The 21,429-nt window shown below is 39.3% G+C and overlaps 1 protein-coding gene across 2 annotated transcripts in view; it reads right to left on the bottom strand.

Moving 5' to 3' along the window:
• Nucleotides 1-18,791, bottom strand: part of TMEM245 (transmembrane protein 245) — a 54,894-nt gene extending 36,103 nt beyond the window's left edge. For both annotated transcript variants that reach the window (XM_034416356.3, XM_034416357.2), the window contains exons 1-8: nt 18,139-18,791; nt 16,290-16,407; nt 15,208-15,309; nt 13,541-13,651; nt 6,719-6,910; nt 2,917-3,086; nt 2,470-2,574; nt 593-675 (exon numbers count right to left, since the gene is read on the bottom strand). In XM_034416356.3, coding sequence (XP_034272247.1) covers nt 593-675; nt 2,470-2,574; nt 2,917-3,086; nt 6,719-6,910; nt 13,541-13,651; nt 15,208-15,309; nt 16,290-16,407; nt 18,139-18,690 — 1,433 coding nt within the window. In that variant the 5' untranslated portion in view covers nt 18,691-18,791. The remainder of the gene's footprint in view (nt 1-592; nt 676-2,469; nt 2,575-2,916; nt 3,087-6,718; nt 6,911-13,540; nt 13,652-15,207; nt 15,310-16,289; nt 16,408-18,138) is intronic.
• Between the last annotated feature and the right edge of the window lie 2,638 nt (nt 18,792-21,429).

Raw genomic sequence — 21,429 nt, 5'->3', positions numbered from 1 at the left:
GCTGCAAATCAGCATACCTTGCTATACATGGCACAAAAAAAGTGGATAAAATGCTGAAAAACGGTTTCTTCCAATGAAGTATTTTCTTGATTTGAGTATATAAATAGGAAAATGCTACTGTAAAAAATCAGCTTGAAAGCGTCCTATTGGCATATCACTGACTACTATGAGAACAGAATTCTTTATAAGATGGAATAATTATCTGACCTCAAATAACCCTTCTGTTTTAGGATTCAAGAAAGAATTTAAATAATTTAATTTATAGAAAATTATCCCTGTATAATTAGGAAATCTAAGCACATGAATTTCTTAACTTGACATAACAAAGTGGTAAGATAGTAATTTGATGTTGAGGCAGTATCAAAAGCTTCCAGAATGATTTGGGAGTTGTGATGAGTTTTTACATATATTTCTCAATCCAGCCATATTCTTCTCATTAAAGCCAATATCTTATTAGTTTCAAATGCTTTCAAAATTCAACGATAGGCCAAAAATAAATTACAGCTTCTTTCTCATATTTTCCATCAAAATGTAATATTTTCCATCAATATGAAGAGAATATTCATATCCTATCAGTTATGGCATTACTTACTTGGCCCATTCCGGGTGATTGGCTACCGTTTCATTAATCAACCTGCTTGTTACTTCAATCATATGTACACTTTCCTGATGAACCTAATGCAATACAGAAGGAAGAATAAAATGAATGTATCACACCACTAAATACATATCTTACATTTATTCTGTGACTAAGATTGATAGTTTGGTATAATCCTTATTCTGGCTAGATTCTGATTTTTTTTTCAAAGGCAGTCCCATATCAAATGAATTACAGTAATCCAACAGGGAGATGAATAAAGCACTGGAGGTAGGTCACAAGCAGTCCTGCTATCTGGTCCTATCTAGTCCTTGGCTTCTACCTTCAATGCCTGGCAACTAGATCCACAGTGGCCATTGATGTCAATTGCCATTGATGTTTCTGATTGCCAAGTTGCTGTGTAACAAATCTGGTTCTTACCCATGATCTTACTTTGGAGGAGTGCTGACCTGGCATGACCAGGATGGGCCTGGATGAGGGGGCACCATGATCCTTCTTAGAAATGTGCCCACCAGCCAAAATCCCAGGAAATGGAAGAGAAGTAACTGCTATCACCTGTGAGTGGTTACAGGCTTTCAAGAACTCTGCTCTGCAGATAACTGATGCTCTAGATTAAGATAACAGTTGGACTGCTGCTAGTATGTCATTCTCTCTGCTGCCCACTCCCCTGCAATCACTTCTGCATGCCACCACCACCACCAGTTGCCTGATGCCCCATGATTACTTATGCAAGTCGCTGCCAATACCACCGGTTGCCCAGTGCCCCCCTCTCTGTGTGATTGCTTCGCCCGCTACAGCCACCAGTTGCCCGGTGCCCTGCCCTCACGACCAGTTACCTGGTGTACCCTGTCCCCCTGCAGTCACTTCTGCAAACTGCCACATCACCACCACCAGTTGCTTGGTGCACACCCCTGTGATCACTTTTGCATTCCACTGCAACCGCTCCCAATTGTTGGGCGCCCCCTGCAATCACTTTTGAACACCGCCATTGCCACCAGCTGCTTGGCGTACTCCCTCACCCCTGCAATCACTTCTGCACACTGCCACCACCACCACCAGTTGTCGGGAGCCCCCCTACCCATGACTGCTTCTGCACACCACTGCTGCCAGTTGCCCGGTGCCTGCCTGACAGCCCCGTAGACACAATCTTCTGTCAACCACTTGCTGCCACCTGCCCCCATTGTCTGGTTGCTTCTTGTCCCATGCAACCAAAGGCCTGCGTCAAAAAGTGTCTGGGCAAATGGGCAGGGAGTGAGGGCAAGGGTCAGGGGGCCACTGGCCATGGGGAATGGCTGGGAAGGGCCAGTGGAGGAGGAAAGCTGGCTGTAAATTGACTGAGGTAGGTGGCTGGGGGCGAAGGAGGCACGGCCAATGGTGGCCACCTAAACATCCTAAACCCATGGGAGTGGTCTTAGAGGTTCTGGTTGGGCTGTTTACTCTCAGCTTGTTTGGCACTTTCTTGTTGAGGTATTGTTTACTTCTTGATTGCTGCTCTGATGTTAATCTTGGAATTAATCTATATTCATCTGGGTGCCAATTGTTAATGGCAAGGTATTTTAGTTTTTTGTTCCCCTCTTAGCTTATTGTCTCTTTTGCATAGTATGTACTATAGATATTACGTCTTTAATTTTGCAACATATGAACAGACTTCACTATATGTTAACCAGATTTAACTGGGAAACTACATATCCTAGACTAAACCAAGTTTATATGCACTAGGAAATTTCTAGAAGCCTAATACTCTGATAAATTATCCATCAATAGATGTAATAAAATTTAAAAGTGTTTTCATTTTTATAGACCGCACATATTTTACATTAGAATGAATGAAGATTCAGTAAAAATGTTGCATTGTTTAATAGGACACATACCTTTGCTGTAAGGAGCAGCGCAAGCAGCAGGGTGCCTATCACTAGCACAAATATAATGAATATGCTAATGATTTTATCTAGGATTTTTTCCAACCACACGATCAGCTGTGAAAAACAAGAAAATGTAATAAACTTCTTTCTAAAGTTTTTTCCAAAACTGTATGAGTAGCTTCTCCAACCTTACAGAAATGATTTCAGGTAGTGCAAGATAATAGATGAATATTGCTTCTGTTTCTTTCCTATGTAAGAATGCTTCATTTTTAATAAATCATAATCCCAGTTATTAACTATAATAAGACTCTGAAAACAACACTGGAAAAGTTGTGCTATTTATAATCTGAAGCCCCACCAATATTATTATTTTATAGAAAAATGTGGCAAAGTGCAGGGTGCTCATTTCTTAAAAATTATTTGAACTAGAACAATTTTACAAATAATTTTAAATACCTTGCTGTCTAATTTGAGAATAATTCTTCCAAGACCCTTAACTGGTTGCGGGACAAGAACCTCTTGACGTTGTCTCACAAAATCTTCCAGAACATGCCAGTAGGTACTGCAGTAAATCAGTGAGAATTGCACTATTCCAAAGTGGACCAACAGTTTTTTTAAAACCCACACTGCAAACATAAAAAGGGAATTAAGTACTTTTCATACATAATACCTACACTTTTTGCTCATAAAGTCATTTTGTTTTAATTCCATTAAGTGCAATAGAAATAGCACTTTCACTTATATATTGCCCCATTAACAGCACCCGCTGGGTGGTTACAATGTCAATGTATTAGCCCCCAAAATATGGATTTTCTTTTTACTGATCTCAGAAGACTGGAATGCTGAGTCAACCTTGAGCCCCATCAGGACTGAGCTCCTGCAATACTGCATCCTAACTACCATGCTAGGACTATATTCAATCGAATTAAGCTCAGGTTCAAATTTTTCTGCCTGAATCAACAGCCCTCAAAATATTTGTTTTTGGATGATCACAGTTAATGTTAAACATGTTAACTTTTTTCTTATACATATGAAAACTACATCACTGGAATTTAGAAATAAAATAGCACTATTTCAGACACTACTTCATGTACAAGTTTTGCTTCAGAAGTTTCAAGATGATTGGATGTTTATTTTTTTCCATTAAGCATACAAAACATTAAGAAGCATGATAAGATATCAGTAAGCAAACATGTCAGAGTGCACACAGTGTGACTATTTTGAGACAACCCAGGAGTAAAATACAATAAACAGAAGTTTGTCTTTCAAACAGTGGTTTATCTATAAGGAATATATATATACATGTACTAGGCAAAGCCAGACAATCAATCATCAACTATAGCATGGAAGCACACATGGAAAGAGAGATATGCCCCAACAAGGCCTCTCTTATAATACAGTCTCTTAAAGTGGTAAAGAGTCAATAACCCTGCTGACTCATTACTACCACTGCATCAGCATTACAGCACTACAGCAGCTGGTCAGCTATTAAATCATCATTACCCTGGCAAAACATGTGGGAAGGTGCTTATGAATAATAAGCTGAAAATGGTTGCATGAACAGAAATATGATTTCCAGATCATGAGATGTAAGAGATCTTAGCTAGACAACACTCGGAAGTATTGGTAATCCATCAATACTTGACAACCATAATGGGCATTATAATTTCCATCACTAAGTGCGACATCAAATGATCACATTGTTTAATAACATTTCCACCACAACCCCAGCCATTCTGGGCTAGTCTTCTCAGCCCCAAGGTTCAGTAAGCCTCCAATTGGTTCTTATCTCCACTATTTCTCTGCTCATTTGGCTTCCCTGTACCCTGCTTTGGGGGAAAGCAAACAACCCAAGAACTGCATGGCTCTGGGGTCGCTTGCTACAGCCCGGGAAGCAGCCCATCTCAATCCAGTCCCATCTGCACTTTCCCTCATTTTTCTGCATTCTGGGACTCTCTGCTGCACCTCATTTGATTTTGCCATCTTCTTGCTCCTGTTGCTGCTGAGGCATGCCCAAGTGGCAGCTGGGACAGCCAGCCTGGGACTGAACCTTATGCTGTGCTGTGGATCTGGGATTGTAAAAAGTCACAGTGCAAAGGCCAGCACCAGTCTGGCCCAGCAATCCAGCAAGGCAATCCAGTGGCTCTGGGGCTCAAGAACTCCTGAGCCAAAGCAAAACATGAAGATCAGACCCAGCCTGGTCCAGCAGGACAATGCAAAGTCATAGCTGTTGCAGCCAAGACCTTACTATAGTCATCCTCACCAGCCTGCATGCCAATGTCCCAATTGTCTTTAACTGTATTCTTGATTCCATTGCTGATATGTGCTTGGACTGGCCCTTCATGAGGCATGCTGGTCATATGAGGCCATCTTCCTGGGTCTTGCAAGGCAATGTGCAACCTGAAGAAGAAAACCAACGGCTGCCTCCCAAAAGCCGAAGCAAGAAGTGCTTCATGAGCAGCAGGAGCATGCCAGAGTGCCAGCATGCCAGAGTGCTGTGTGGTTAGAGGCCAAAAGGGCATGGGGAGTGATAGGCAGGTGGTGGGAATTGAAATGCCTCTGCAAGTGGGCTGCCAAGTGTCTGAACTTGATCGTGTCACTGTGGATGTGCTGCAACAGCGATAACTCTGGGGACCAGTTGCTGAGCAGCTCAATAACTTAGAATCATTGCTGAAGAAATGGTCATAAATTCAAGATTACCAGTTAGTTGTTAAAAACACAAAAAACCCTGGAGCAGATTTACAAGTCAGCTTTCAGAATAAGAAATATGAAAACCAAACAGGGTGAGGAATGTTTGACGAAACTAGACAAATATAATTTACAAAAAGAAAATTGAGTGGAAATATGACAGTCGTTTGCAAATATCTAAAAAGCTGTTAAGTTCACGAGGAGAGAAATGAATGCTTTCGAACACTGATCTTTAGTCTTAGAACCAAAGAGGTAAAACGACTTAGATTTAATCCTAACTGATGAATATAATGAGGAGCAAATATTATTGAACTCCTAGGGAATAGAATGTTACAGTTAGCATATAAGGAAGGTAAATTACCAGTTGAATTGAAATTTTGCTATAAAAGGGTTATAAAAGGATCAAGAAGGATTTGTACCGTTAAGAGCAACATTTTCTCTGTTTCTATGCCAATGCTAGAAGCCTTTGAATCAAGATGGGGTACTAGTTGGTTTAAATGAAAATGCAGGTGTAGTAGATATTGATAAAAGCTTGGTGGAAGTGGCAGGATTAGTGTAATATAAACAGTCCTGGAAACAAACTTTATAGAAAGGACAGCAGGAGAAGGCATCACTCTTTAGAACAAAGAGAGTAAGGGAGGTTGTAATTTCATTTAGTAACTCTCTTCATACAACATACTAGGTTGTGGTCACAATGTGATAAATAACACATCTAATTAAATTAATTAGCTGTGCTATTAATTATGCTTATAATAAATCAGAATAAGTAAAAATAGGGTTTAAACTGGGCTCTGCTTCCCATTCCCACCCCTGCACTTTTAAAAAATTTAGCATGGTTCCTGATAAATGATAAATTCACTCTTTAAGAGTATTGGAGTTTATCTGAATATATCATCTGAAAATATAATAAACATGCTAGAAATATTTTGTGTTCCGTCTCCATACCAGTTGACACAGTAGGCGCCATAGTAAGTATCTACACAGAGAAAACATCTTATATCTTAATACTAGTTAAATGTACGATTATCTATTAAGCAAGTCAGGGCAGTATGTTTCTGCGAATTGGACTCCCTAATTGGCTCTGACTAGATTTTATGATTGTTGTTATTGTTGTTTTTTTTGCCATAATATACTCACAGTCCTTCAAAACTGGCTGAGTTCTAAGCAGTGGTGAAATTCAAATTTTTTTACTACTGGTTCTGTGGGTGTAGCTTGGTGGGCGTGGTGTGGCCTGGTGGGCATGGCTTGGTGGGAGAATGCAAAATCTCCATTCCCACCCCACTCCAGGGGAAGGATACTACAAAATCCCCATTCCCTCCCCACTCCTGGGGGAAGGATATTGCAAAATCTCCATTCCCAACCCACCCTGGGGCCAGCCAGAAGTGGTATTTGCTGGTTCTCTGAACTACTCAAAATTTCCACTACCAGTTCTCCAGAACCTGCTGAATTTCACCCCTGGTTCTAAAGATAAATAAATATGCACAAAGTTGGACTGAAGTCATCATCTCAAAGACAATATTTAGTTACCTGCCCTATCAAAATGTAAATCACAATATAAAAAATGAATAACCTGCAAAAGGTAAGGGCAGCAATTGAATTATCCAGAAATTAAGCCAAATCTGGACTATTACAATGCTCCATACAAGCAGAACAAAGTAGATGTCACTGGCTTTCTTCTTTTTAGGAAATGCTGCAATCTCAGGTCTCTGTCTGCTCTTCTCACTGGATGATACTGATAATGGAACATCACTTTTTACCATTTCTAGAAAAAAAACATAATTACAACAATAAATATTTATTATTGGATTAGCAGGCTTAACTTGAAGAAGTTAAGAGTATCAACTGAACATAAAACACTTCTATTGTGTTTAGAACCAGCTAAGAACCAGCTTAGTTACAGGTAATCCTCAATTTATGACGCAATTAGACTGGAACATGATATAATCATTAATGGGGTGGTGCCCAATTTGAGATCCGTTTTGCTGTGTCATTAAACAAATCACACAATCATTAAGCAAATCTGGCTTTCCCATTGACTTTGCTTGTTGGAAGTCCCCTGGGAAAATCACAAGTGGTGATCATATAATCTGGGAAGCTGCAAATACCTGCCCATTGCCAAGTGTCTTATTTTTTATCTCATGACCAAAGCAACACTGCAGTGATCATAAGCAGGAGGACCAGTTGTAAGTCCCTTTTTTCAACTTTGAATGATCATAAAATAAATGGTCATAAATTAAGGACTACTTGTAGTAATTAAGGCAACAGGGTGGAAAGCAGAAGTCAATGATTTCTAGTTCCATATTAGATACAAACCCACTGGGTGATGTTGGACCAATAACTCTCTTTCTGTCGTACGAAGCAGGCAATGATAAGCTACTTGTGAAAACTTGCCAAGAAAACTGCTGGGGGAGACAGGAGTTTATTTTCTTAGACCTTGTGCGAGGTAAAAGTTTTTCTAGCCATTTCCCTTATACATCAAAGACTGGGAAGAAGAAAAGGGCCATGAAACCCAGCAAGAAACAACCCTGTTTCCCTGAAAATAAGACCTACCCCGAAAGTAAGTTCTAGCATGTTTTTTTACACCTGCACCTAATATAAGCCCTATCCCCAAAATAAGCCCTTCTTAAGACCCTATGCAGCCGTCCATTCCATCTGGTTGCTCGCAGTGCCATGGCCACGAGGCGAGGAGAGGTGGTGGTGGAGCTGCCCATGCACCCTGCACTAGCTTACCTCAGGGCCCCCACAGCCAGGCCATCAACGCCCCGACACCTGCCTCATGGTGGCAGCGCCAGCCATGTGCAGCAGGAGCCCATATGACCGCCATGGTACCATGGCCGGAAGGTGAGGCAGATGTTGGGGCATAGATGGCCTGGCTGTGGGGCCCTGAGGTATGCTGGGATGAGGCGCGTCTTGTCACCACAGCATTGGTGCATCGCTTGGTCTCATGCTCCAGTGTGGCTACAAGCAAGCAGAAGTGAGCCTCCCATACATGGGGAAAAAAATAAGGAAAAGTAAAAGCAGTACTGGACTGGCAACCCCATGCACCCGCAAGCAACTCCAAAGCTTCTTGGGGTTTGCAAACTTTTATACATAGTTCATTCCAGCTTTTGCTGAAGTAGGCCTACCCTTGACGGAGCTGCTGAAAACAGGAGGGGATTCTCCGAAACCATGGCCGAACCAACCACTAGCCTGGTCACTGAACTGTCAAAGAGCATTCAAAAAACTAAACTCTTCGCAGAAGAAGCTATTCTTCAGCACCCGGACTCCGAACAGTAATTTATTGTCCAAGCCAACACCAGTGACATGGCTGTAGCAGGGGTGTTCTTGCAAAAGAACCCCCAGGAGCAGCTCCCACCCTGCGCCTATGTGTCCAAAAAGCTTACTGACACTGAAAGGCTGTGGGCAAAATGGGAAAACTAAGCCTATGCAGTCAGGTGGGCCCTCCTCTCCTGGTGGAACTTCCTGGAGGGGAGTAGGATGCCCTTTGAGGTCTGGACTGACCATAAGAACCTTGAGGCCCTAGAGAACACCCCCCCCCCGCCAAAAACTCTCCCACAAGAAAATCTGCTGGGCATAGTATTTTAAGCAGTTCAACTTCGTGCTAAAATACATCCCGGGGGAAAGAACCTGCTCACAGATGCCTTGTCAAGAAAGCCACAGTTTAATAGTTGGTGAGAGAAAGTCATGCACGCAATCATTTCCCCCTCCCAACAGGCGGCTCAAGTTACAAGAGGTCAAACTAGATGTCGGGACAACCCCAGAGGGATCAAATGATGACAGCACTGAAGTCTCCCAGCTGAGCAGTAGTTTGAAGATAACCGAACCCTATAACTGACCCTAAGGGATGGGTTGGCTTGGAAAGGATCCAAGCTGTATGTTCCTGCCACTTGAGACTTCAGCTCCTATAGTGCAGCCATGACTTCCGGTTGGCTGGCCACTTCGGATTCCTAAAGACCCTCCATTTAGCCAGGAGGCAATTTTGGTGGCCGAAGATGAAAGCAGATGTAGAAGATTATGTTAAGAGCTGCACTATGTATGCAACCATGAAGATGAGATCAGGGAAACCCCCTGGGCTTTTCCAACAAGTGGTCGAACCCTGCCAGCCTGGGAGGAAATTGCCATGGACTTTATAGTCGAACTCCCAGAGTGGAGAGAATATGGTCATTTGGACGGTGATTGACTTATTCTCGAAGCAAGCCCACTTCACTGTCTGCTCGGGATTGCCCTCTGCCGGGAAATTGGCCGGGATGTTTATAAAGCAAATATACCGGCTGCGCAGAGTGCCCCACAGGGTCATCTCTGACTGAGTGGTTCACTTCACTGCTAAATTCTGGAGGGACTTCCTGAAGTCCATAGGATCAACTGAGGGCTTAGCTCGGCTTTCCATCCGAGTACTAACGGAACTGCAGAATGCGCAAACTCCATGGTGGAGCAGTACCTGAGATGCTATGTGGACTATCAACAAGATAACTGATCGGATTTGCTGCCTTTTGCGGAGGAGGCTTACAATAATGCAGTGCATAATAGCATCGGACTGACCCCTTCCAGCTCACTAGTGGCATGGAATTTGTCCCCATGCCCGAGCTGCCACAAGAGCCGCCATCGTCAATGACCCTGGCCGAATGGATGGAATCACTAAAGCTGGGTTGGGAGAATACGAAGCAAGCATTAGCTGAGGTGGCAAAGGCATACAAGAAGCAGGCGGATAGGCATGGATCTCTCCAGCCCACCTTCCAGGTGGGAGATTGTGTATACCTGTCAACCAAATACCTTAAGCTAAAATTGCCTAGCAAGTTCCTAGGGCCATTCTCAATAGTGAAAATGATTAACCCATGACTGTACAACTTAGCCTCCCACACCTGTTAGGGAAAGTGCATCTGGTTTTTCATAGCAGTTTATTGAAACCTGCAGTTAGCTCACAGCTAAGACAATGGGACTGACCAGCACCTAAGGTGATGGTAGTGCAGGGGGAGACCCACTATGAGGTTAAAAAGATATTGGACTTCAGGGTACACAGGGGTCACTTGCAACCTGGAAGGGATACCCTTTGTCTGAAGCTACATGGGTCAAGAGTTGGAATGTGAAAGCAGATAGATTAGTAAAACAATTCTCTACCAAGCCTAAAGGTCCCTCTGGGGGTGGGGAGGAGAGGTGGTTAGAAACAGCATTACTAACCCCCATCACTTATTGCGTTTCAGGATGTCCTCATTGGCTGAGGGGGGTGGGCAGCCTGTCAGCCTTCGAGACATCCTTAATTGGAGTCTTCAGGGCTTCCACAGCGGTGGATGGGCAAGTTGTGGGAAGGGGAGGGCAGTAGAGACAGTGTGGGGTGTGTAGTCATAATAACATTTTTCTCTTGGGAGTCAAGGACGTTCAGCCTACACCTATGGAGACGTGACTGGAAGTCAACTACAGTTGGGACAGTGATCTGATTAGACCATGTGATGTACATGTGGATGGAGGGGAAGGAACTTTGACTTTGCTCTGGATGAGGAAAATCCAGGGCTTTTAGATTTGGGTTTTCTCAGATGTGCCAATATGACATCTCTAATAAATTCAAGCTTTGAGGAAGATGCCTGCCTCAGAGTTTTGATTCTGTTGGGGGTGTTACTTGGAACCCTGACACTCAGAACATAAAAGGAAAAGCAAACAACCAGAATGGGAACTCAAGAAGACACTGCAATAGAGATGCCAGTAAGAGGTGTTTAATGTTTCAGGTGTTTCTGCACTAGGCACACAGAATATTAAAATCATAGATTCATAGAACTGAAGGCAACTTGGAGACATTCTAGTCCAGTCCTCTGATCTAAGATTGGATTTTAATACTGTTTTTAAATTTTGTACTTCTTGTGTTTTATCTGTTGGCTGTTCACCGCCCCGAGTCCTTCGGGAGAAGGGCAGTATATAAATATAAACAATAATAATAAGACCATACCAAACGAATGGCTCTCCAAACTTTGCTTCAAAAGGCCTAGGAATGAAGCAACTACATCTTCAGGAGGCAGACTGTTTCATTCATAGTAGCTGTCACAGTTAGGAAATTACTCGTTATCTCTTTCTGTAAAGCTTCCACTCATCAGTTCTTGATTTACCTTTGGACACTACACAAAAGAAATACATACCCTCTTCCCTATGGCAAGCCTTCAAGTATTAAAAGACTGCTATCATTTCTCTTTTCAGCTTTCTCTTCAGGCTAAATGTAATCAGTTCTTTTAACAACTCTTCATAGTATTTAGCTTCCAAGCCCCTTACCAACTTTGTTGCCCTTCTCTGTACCTTTTCTAGTTCTTCAGCATTTTTGTTGTGTGGTGGCAACTAAAACTGTATTCCAGGTACAATCTGATCAATACACCACACACATATACATAGCTTGGTTTTGTGTGGGCTTCTGGAAATCAATCAGCATCCATATTGGATGTACACAATGATTGTGTACATCCAATGTCAGGAGTACCTGAATCACTGCATTTTGAATCAACTGTAGTTTTCAAATACCGTATTTATCAGAGTATAAGACGCACCTCCCAAAAGGGGGTGAAAATTTAGGTGCATCTTATACACCGAATGTAGCCCTGCCCACCCACTGGCTCCCACCCTTTGGCCTGTACCTCCAGCAGTTACCTCCTTGCAAGCAAACAGCAAGAAAAAACAGCTTTCAGCTTCAGCATAGATTAATTAGCACAAGTTGATTAGATCGGCCTCCCGACTCTCAGCTGATTTGCTCTCAATTGTTCTGCTGCAGGGCTCTGCTGCTTGCTGCTTGCTAGAGCAGATTTTTTCCCCCCTAGCTATGCTAAAAAATGAAACTGAAAGTAAAACAGGCGCTTTGTTCCAACGTGGCAAAATGAGGCAGAGATTTCTTTTTCTTTTTCCTCACCAAAAGGGAAATTTAGGGCAAAAGAAGGGAATTCAAGATTTTAAAACACAAAAGAAAAAAGGCAAAAATAGGTTTAGGTTTAGGTTTATTTGATTTGTAGGTTTATTTGATTTGTATACCGCCCTACTCCCGAAGGACTCAGGGCGGTGAACAGCCAACAATAAAATACATAAATACAAAAAATTTAATACAAAAATAAAAATGGGAAAGGAGAAAAAGAAAAAGAAATGAAAGAGAAAGATGTTATACATATTTAGAATTGAAATATGAATAGTAGTAAGAAATAAATGGGAAATCATGATTGTAAAAATGAAATGAATAATAATTGGAATATTTTTCTATATGGGCAAAACTTTGGGTTATTGGAAGAGTTTAAGATGTGAAAATGAGTAACATAAGGGGAAAGCTCTATTTAACTAGGGAATTGTAATAATTGAGATACTATTAATTGTATATTGTGTTGAAAGCAGAAATGGTTAAGTTGTGGTTTGGAGGAATATATGGGGAAAATTTTTTGGTTTATTATTATTGATAAATATAATTGATTTGTAAGAAATTGGATTGCATGGAATATTCATGTTCATATTGATTAATATACAAAAAAGATAGTTATATAACTAATTGATTTATATAAAAATGTTGAATTTGTATTAAAAATTGTATTAAACAATTGTAATATTACATAATTAACCAATGTGAGGATGGATATAAAAATAGATGACAATGGGAAGGGGTATAATATAGAATAGAAGGGAAAAATTGAATTTGATTAAGATTAGAGATGAAAATGTAGGGTAATATTGGTTTTTTTAAAAAAATAGATGAGGAATAAATATGGCAAAAAGAAAATATGGAAATTGTAAATTTATTTGAAATGACTAAACACTGTTTAAATTTGTGAACCAGCCAAATACTCTGTTTAAAGAAAATACATTGTATGTTCGTATGTGTGTTTGTCTAAAAAATTAAAAAAAAAACCTATTAAAAAAAAAACAACCAAAAAAAGTAGGTGCGTCTTTTACTCTGAAAAATACGGTACATTTTAATGGCAGCACAGGTAGAGCAGTGGTAAGGGTTAGTAAGAAGGATAGTGATAAGGGGTAAGTGATTAAGTTACTGTTGCCTAATTGTAATGAAAATGACAGATATAACAATGAGCAGGCAACTAATTTTTTCTAGCTTCCTAAATTAGGCCAGACAAATTCAGAATTGAAGTGTTTTGTAATCTACATTATATATTTCAGTTTTTTAAACATCTTTAATGCTACCTTAATTTTTCTTAACCATTTTCTTCACCATTAGGGTTGATAAAAAAGTGAATAAAATCCCTTCTGAAGCATATATATCTCCTAAATTAGTTTAATTTCAGCAACTATTTTAAATCCACCAACTTTCAGACCAAGAAAGAAAAATTTGAAATCAAATTAAAGTGCACAAATCAATATAAACAAGCCTTACAAGGCGATTAATTAAAATATTTGAATATTTTAAGAGAGTCATTGGAATTAAAGTCACCTGAAGTTTGTAATGGATGATCTTCATTACTTGATTCATAACATGAATCTGAGATTACTGTCGTGACCGCAGATGCTGCAATGGAAATGACTTGACCAAGAACTTGTGCCTCTGAATTAAATAAATATAACAAAATAAAATAAATATAAAAGGAAATATATGATACATTTTAATAACTGAATTCTCCATCTTCTTTACAGTAAATTTATAATCCAAATAATATAGAAATACCTATATGAACAATTTAATAGTAGAATGCAGGTAGTCCTTGACTTACAACAGTTCATTTAGTTCATTTGGCGACTGTTCAAAGTTACAACAGCACTGAAAAAGTGACATAACCATTTTTCACACTTACAATCTTTGTAGCATGCCTATCATCTAAAGACAGATGCTTGGCAATTGGTTCATACTTATGATCATTGTTGTGTCCCAAGGTCATGTGATCACCTTTTTCAACTTTTTGACAAGCAAAATCAATGGGGAGGCCAGATTCACTTAACAACTGTTACTAAATTATCAACTGCAATGATTCACTTAACAACTATGTTACTAAATTATCAATGATTCACTTAACAACTGGGTCAAGAAAGATCATAAAATGGGGCAAAACAAATGTCTCTGTTAACAGCAGAAATTTTGGGCTCAATTGTGGTGGTAAATCAAGGACTACCTGTACTTCAAAAAACTTGAAATAGGTTTTAAAAGTCATATACCAAATCCAACTTTATAAAATGAAATGCTTTCTCCTTTTTGAAAGAATGGCCTTTCCCCCACCACAATCACAAAAACATCAAAAGTCTTGCTGGCACGTATTACTTACTATTCGTGTCCAAACAAAACTATATTTCTCTCATAGTAGTGCCCTGGTTGATTCAATCTGGAAGGTTTGGCACCTTCCAGGTTTCTCCAGTTGAATAATATTCTCTACTGGACCTTTAATGTGCCTTCTAAACAGTAATGCACTCTGTAATGAGATTTCCTCTAAGATCTCAGAGCTCCCATTTGTTGGGAGGTGTTTCAAAGGGCTTTGAAGACCTGGCTTTTCACCCAAGCTTTTGGCAAAGATGAGTGAAAGCCCCTTTGTCCTACGTGGCAGTTTAGTGGTACCTTGGTACTCATCATTAATTGTGTAACGAGTACTAAAAATGATAAAACACCTGGCCTTTTGTTTTAGCCAGGAAGGACTTCCTATCTGTCTCTTTTCTTATGTTAGTGACCTTTCCACCATGGCTGACTTCCCGTTTAATCTCTGCAGCCATCTCCGGCTTCCTTTTGCAGAGACCTTCCTGGTTTTAGCCAATTTCCTATCCGTTCTCCATGGCCATCCCTTTCTTCCTATAGCAGTTAGTCAACAAATAAGTACCAGGACAACATTTTTTCATCAAAATGTTGATGAAAATGTTGATGAGTGTCAAATTCAACAAGTTTTGAAGCAGCTGAGTACCACTGTATTTATTTTGTTCCCCATCAGTTATTATCATTTCTCCCATTTTCATTGTTTATTTCTAATAAACATTTCTAACTATTCTAACTATTTTTCTTTTATAATTTTTTTTATCTGTAATCGCCTAGAATCTTTGAGAATTGGGCACTGCATAAATTTAAAAAGGCTCACTACAGATAATAATTCTATTCCATTCTTTAAAAAAGTAATTAATTTTTACCTGGAGGCTCTTTTCCATTTGATTGCTCATGAAGCAAACCTACTGTCATTAAGACAATTATAAGTAAAACAATTGGAATTCTCCAAGATCCTGCTGCAGAAGCTGGAAAAAAGTATGTATTGTTTTAATACAGCCACAATTTTTTTAGGTAGATATTGTCAAAGACGATGATAATAATACTGTTAGACAAGATATATACTCATAAAAATCATAGGATGTTAACAACAATTTATGATAAAGCATTTTTGTGTGGTTTGGATTAATTTTGAATATAATATGATATGCTATATTCAAAATGAATACAAAATGTAGGAAAATGGTACCTAACTTTCTATTTACAGCCAGTTTGATGTAGTGGCTGAGACACCAAGTTTAAAATTGGAAGATGGTGAGTCTTATAAGCACAAAGCCTGATGGATAATGTTGAATCAGTCACTTTCTCTCAGCCCTAGAGAAGATTCAGTATTAAAACACCTCTGAAAAACCTTGCCAAGAAAAGTGCAGAAGCTTGCCCAGGAAGGTGCTAGGAGTCAAAAACCTGACTAGATAGCAAGTACCCCCTTAAAATTGCAAAATTAGGACCTAGTATTTCAGTCTTGCCCTCTCCACAAACATCGTTCACCTAACTTCCAGGCAGTGTACAAAGTTAAAGTTTAGCCTTGATGCTGAAAAAAGTTATCCATAAATTTACAAGGATGTATAGATACAAGAAAGAAATACAGTAATTATGTTTCCATATTACAATAGACCATTATTTGAATAACCATCTCATTCATATATAATGCTAAGTCATGAATTATAGTTCCAAACCCAACGGGTATAATGCCGCATCAAAAGTAAAAATGTACCTTAGCAGGATGTATGAACCCATATATTAAGCTTTAAAAAGAACGAGGACCTTGAGATTTAGAAATTACACATATTCAATCAATTCTTATCTTCCTTTCATGCCAAAAATGCATTGAAACATGCTAGATAATAATCATATACTATAGTTAAAATACAGCTAACTTTCCCATTTAACTTTCTAGTTTCTAAAATCTACAGAAAAACCTCATACTATATACTATGTATTCACTCACCCAAATGAAATAGCAGCACAATCCAGAGGGGAACTGAGATTGCTCTCAAGTAACGTTCGGTGCTCTTGTTCCATCTGAATAACACAGTCAACAGATAACCTGCTATCAAGGTCCATATCTGAATATTTAAAAAGGAGGTGAAATTTGAGTATAAATCTCTAACAGAGCGTTTCATTAAGTTCAATTTACCAGGATTCTGCACTAGAAACCCATAAACTGAATTCAGTCGGTGTATTTCTAAAAGTTATATAACTGTTTCATCTTTATATCCTTCACTGGAAAAGAAAATGTTTTTCCATTTTAAATGACAGTTATTAATTAAATAATTTTCCATGGTTATAGTCTTGCTTTTGCAGTTTCTCAAGTAGATGTTCATTATTTAACATTTATAAAATCATAGAAATTAAAAGAAAGAGATGCAAGGAGGAACTGGTAAAAGTTCCTTTTTGGAACTGGGGATGTACAATTATAGAATCATAGGCTAGAAGAGATCTTGGAGGTCTTCTAGTCAAACCCTCTGCCTAGGGCAAGAGACCTTATTCCATCTCGGACATATGGTTGTTCAACCTCTTGAAAGCCTCCAGTGATGGCGTACCCACAACTTTCAGAGGCAAATTGTCCCATTGATTAATTGTTCTGTCAGAAAATTTTTCCTTAGTTCCAGGTTGGCTCTTCTTCTGATAAGTTTCCATCTGTTGCTTTTTGACCTGCTCTCTGATGCTTTTGGAGAATAAACTGATTCACTCTTCCTCATGACAGTCTTTCAAGTATTGGAAGATGGCTATCATGTCAATCCATAAGCGAAAGGTGTGAATTTTAGCATTTTTTAGGAATTTTAGCATATTTTAGGAATAAATATGGTAAAAATACATGTCTGTGTTTGAACAATAAGCAAATAGAAATACTGTATCTGTCTGTATATGCTACCATCTCTCAACTCACATCTCCAAACTGTAACAGAATATGTTTATTTCAATCAGAATAGAGCTGGAAGGGATCTTGGAGATCTTCTAATCCAACCCCTGCGCAAGCTTGATTGCATAAAAGTAAAGCATTTGGTACCAAAACAGCTTGCATACATTTTTCTAGTTCAAGGTCTATTACAATCCTAGAAGTCTGAAAGGATGAAATCTACTACTACAATATTCCTAAACACTGAACATCTAGTCTGAAAATATAAGTAGTGTTATGAAAAGAGGATCCATTAAAATTACATTAAAGAAAACATTAGAATTAGCAGTTAAAATAATAAATTAGAAACATCATTGTTGCACATCATTTATATTTGATACCATCATGTTTTCAATAAAAAACAACATCTATTGTAAATCCAGCTTTTAAAATCTTTTTTAAGAGTAATATATAACTTTTCTGTAACCCATTTCTTTCCTTCTATGATCTGTTTCTTGCTTAGTTTATTACATTTATAGCAAGAAATTATTTAAATGAAGCTCAATAATTATTTTCAACTCTCCTTTCCTATAGAACTATCATGCAGCTCTAGTTACTTTCAAGAAGCATTGTCATTTTTAATGCCTTTCAGTTCAGTGATTCTGAAGTTTAGCGGACTAAACTTCAGTGAGTCTAAAGTTTAGGGGTAGCCTTAGTTCAAATTGCAGTTTGAGGCAATTCAAAGTTTGAGGCTACTGGTTGAACTCGTTCGTTCAAAAATCTTCACGCGGGCGTCCCCACCCATGTTATTTTCTCCGAAATTTACTCGTAATACTAACTCACGTGCGCTGGACTGACCAACAAGCTGGGCCAGAGGTGGTGTTTGGCTAATATGCAACTCGCTGTAGCAAACAAAACCACCTATGCCACTACTTCCAAGAGGTTGACTGTAACTTACCCAGCGGCTACTGAAATAGTCTAGTCCTTGACATATGAGGCTGGCGAAATACTCAAGCGCGACCTGGACTCCAAAGGAAGTACCGAGGCAGTATAGTCCATACAAAACAGGACTTCCTACGCTCAGAAGGAGAAGAAGCCGACGGCGCCGCACGATCTCATTGCCCAAGGTTTCGGCAGCCGCATTAGCAAAAGACAGTGGCAATAAGAAAGTAGCCAAAAATATTGGTGTGTTGGAATGGCGGAGGCGACGCAGCCAGCGACGGCCAAATGCCGTGAGGGAACTCTTGAACGGGTGCAAAAAGGTGCCGCACAGGACAGCCCACAGGAGTGGGCGCAGAAACGCCTCGAGGATAAAGTAAATGAGTACCCCCACCCCGCAGCATACTCCCACCAGAACCAGAGCTCCGGTGTTGTAGAAGGCCTGGCGCAGCGGTTTCTCCAGGCGTGGCAATTGCACAGGAGGCGGCGGCGGTGGGTAACGCTGAGGGTCTGGGTCCAGTTCAGGTTCTGATAACGGACTTGAAGAACCATCACGCTGGTATTTAGCCATATCGCTAAGCCAAGGCGTTAATATTACTGCTGTTTCCTACATCTCGCCATACCCGCTTAAAAAAACCCACCGCGCCAATCGCAGGAAAGCAATGATACCGCACTGAATCCTGGGGAATGCAGTTCCCCATGACATCCAGTAGGCATTAATGTTCTGGGAACGCAGCCACGCTTGGCATTTGGCTTGAACATACAAAGCCTGAAATGTATTGTACGTATTTCATATGCCTGCTTTATTTTAAAAAAGCTGACAGCAGCATTGTTTTTCTTTTTTCTGCTGAAGGTTGACAGAATTATTATCATTTTTTCTGGATATTTTATCCAACTGATTAAGCAGTGTTGTACCATAAAATTTTATTTCATTTGATATAATTAGTTATCATCATTATTATTATTACCATAAATTGTTATTCAGGACATACAGAAGCAAGTATAGAATATGAGATATGGTATTTTTTTTAAAGTTGGTAATTTTCACTAATGCACAGAAACTCAGAATCAGAATCAGAATAAGAATAATTTTATTTCTATACCGCCCTTCTCCCAAAGGACTCAGGGCTGTGTACAGTCTATTAAAAGCACAAGACAAACATCAATTAAAATAATTTAAAATTATTAAATAATTCGGCTCAATTTAAAACCCCAGAAATTTAAAACACCCAATTTAAAATTATTATGTTGATAGCCCAGCCTGGCGGAACAACAGGGTCTTGTTGAGCTGGAAGGGCCCTTAGAGGTCCAGCCCCCTGCTTGAGCAATAAATCCTATACCATTTCAGTCAAATCAGACTATCCAGTCTTTTCTTAAAAACCTCCTACGATGAAGCACCCACAACATCTGAAAGCAAGCTGTTCTCATTGTTAAGAAGTTTCTCCTTAATTCCAGGTTGTGTCTCTCCTTGATTAGTTTCCATCCATTGTTCCTTGTCCTGCCCTCTGGTGCTTTGGAAAATAAATTGAACACCTCTTTGCGGCAGCCTCTCAAATATTGGAATACTGCCATCATGCCCCACTAAACTTTCTTTTCTCTAGATTAGCCAAACCCAAATCCTGCAACCATTCATATGTTTTACTGTCCAGGCCTTTAATCGTCTTAGTTGCTCTTTGCATTTTTTCCAAAATCTCAAAATCTTTTTTGTAATGTGGTGACCAAAACTGGATGCAGTATTCCAGGTGTGGGCTTACTAAGGATTTATAAAGTGATACTAATACTTCACATGATTTTGATTCTATGCCTCTGTTTATACAACTAAGGATTGTATTAGTTTTTTTGGCTGCTGCTGCGTACTACTGACACATGTTTAAGTGATCATCCACTAGGACTCCAAGGTCCTGTGAGAAGTATACCCCAAAAAGACAGTGCCAGAAACCTTTCTTCCAGCAGTCCCTTTCACAGTTACTGTTTTTGAGCCACGGTTTGCCTAATCTGTATTTATTTAGTCATATGATTTATCTCAGAAAACTCTTTTATCTTTGAGAAATTAGCCTGATAAGCTACTGACATGATGTTTTCTGGACATGGAAAGATAATTAAATCACTCCTGCCTTTCCAAAGACATACTGGTGAGTTTTAAGATTATCTATTATTTCTGCTGATAATATATTGTCATGTTATACTCTTACATTTAAGATTACATTGGTCTGGTGCCTTCTTTGCAATTGCTTTGCATTTCTTTTTTGTTTGGCTTATTGTTTGTGTTTCACGCTGGTCATTGACCAAAATAAAGTTTGGACTGGATGCTTGTAATTAGAGTGTGTCATTTAATAGGGTGAAAATTAATTTTTGAATTTTTTTTAGTGAGGGGTTTGAAAAATAGGTTTCAAATCTGCTGTTATTTTTGCAATTGCACAGCGTTTAGCTTGCTATGATAAATTCACGTCTGATCATATACCCCACAAAAGTCTCTTGTAACCCAAATACTGTTAAGTTTATCTTCTCAAAATTACATCTTGTGCTGCAAAAATTAAAGGTTTTTTTCTGCATGAATCTTATTAGCTAAGCAAAAAATAATCAATGCAATCATAAACTAACTTCAGAAAGCAATTATCTGAGTTACAAAAATGATTACGTGAGTTTCATCAAGTTGTGTTTTGATTCATTCTTCGACATCAGCCGCCATCTTGGTCTCTGATATAATTCTCACATTTCTCATGTGTATACACTCTGCTTGCTGCTTCTGTGACCTGTTTCATACATCTTTGTATTGATAGGGGATGACAAGGCCCACTGTGATACTTACATTGGTTTGTCAATGAACTTCTTTATTTCTGCTTTAGTCAGTTGGCATGTCAAAGGTGACTCATATACACCTTCAGACTAGTTACTCCAGCAGAGTGGATGTTCTGGCATTGATTAAAGGCATTTTTCTTGCACATAGAGAAAAATCTCCCAGCGTGTGATTGTCTGCACCCCTCAAGTCAATGATCTTTTGCAGACCAGCTCTCATCTCTTGAATGTCATATGAACACAAGAGTGTCTGGATTATCATTTCACTGAAAGCATACATGCTGAGCACTGAATGGTTGGCAAAATAACATCTGCTACCACCTTCTTTTGCAGTCTAACTTGCTGCAGCTGGAACAACACATGATGCAGGCCTGGAGACAAAAACATTTGAAGAACAGTTGCAGGATTGGGTATGGCCAGTCTAGGGATGATTGCAATATTCCAGTATTTGAGCAGCTGCCATAAAGAAGAAGAGGTCAACTTATTTTCCAAAGCACCATAGGGCAGGACAAGA

This window comes from Pantherophis guttatus, chromosome 4 (genome assembly GCF_059756535.1).
Source record: "Pantherophis guttatus breed Tessera chromosome 4, ASM5975653v1, whole genome shotgun sequence".
NCBI lineage: Eukaryota > Metazoa > Chordata > Lepidosauria > Squamata > Colubridae > Pantherophis > Pantherophis guttatus.
This window is presented reverse-complemented; position numbering and strand designations above follow the sequence as displayed.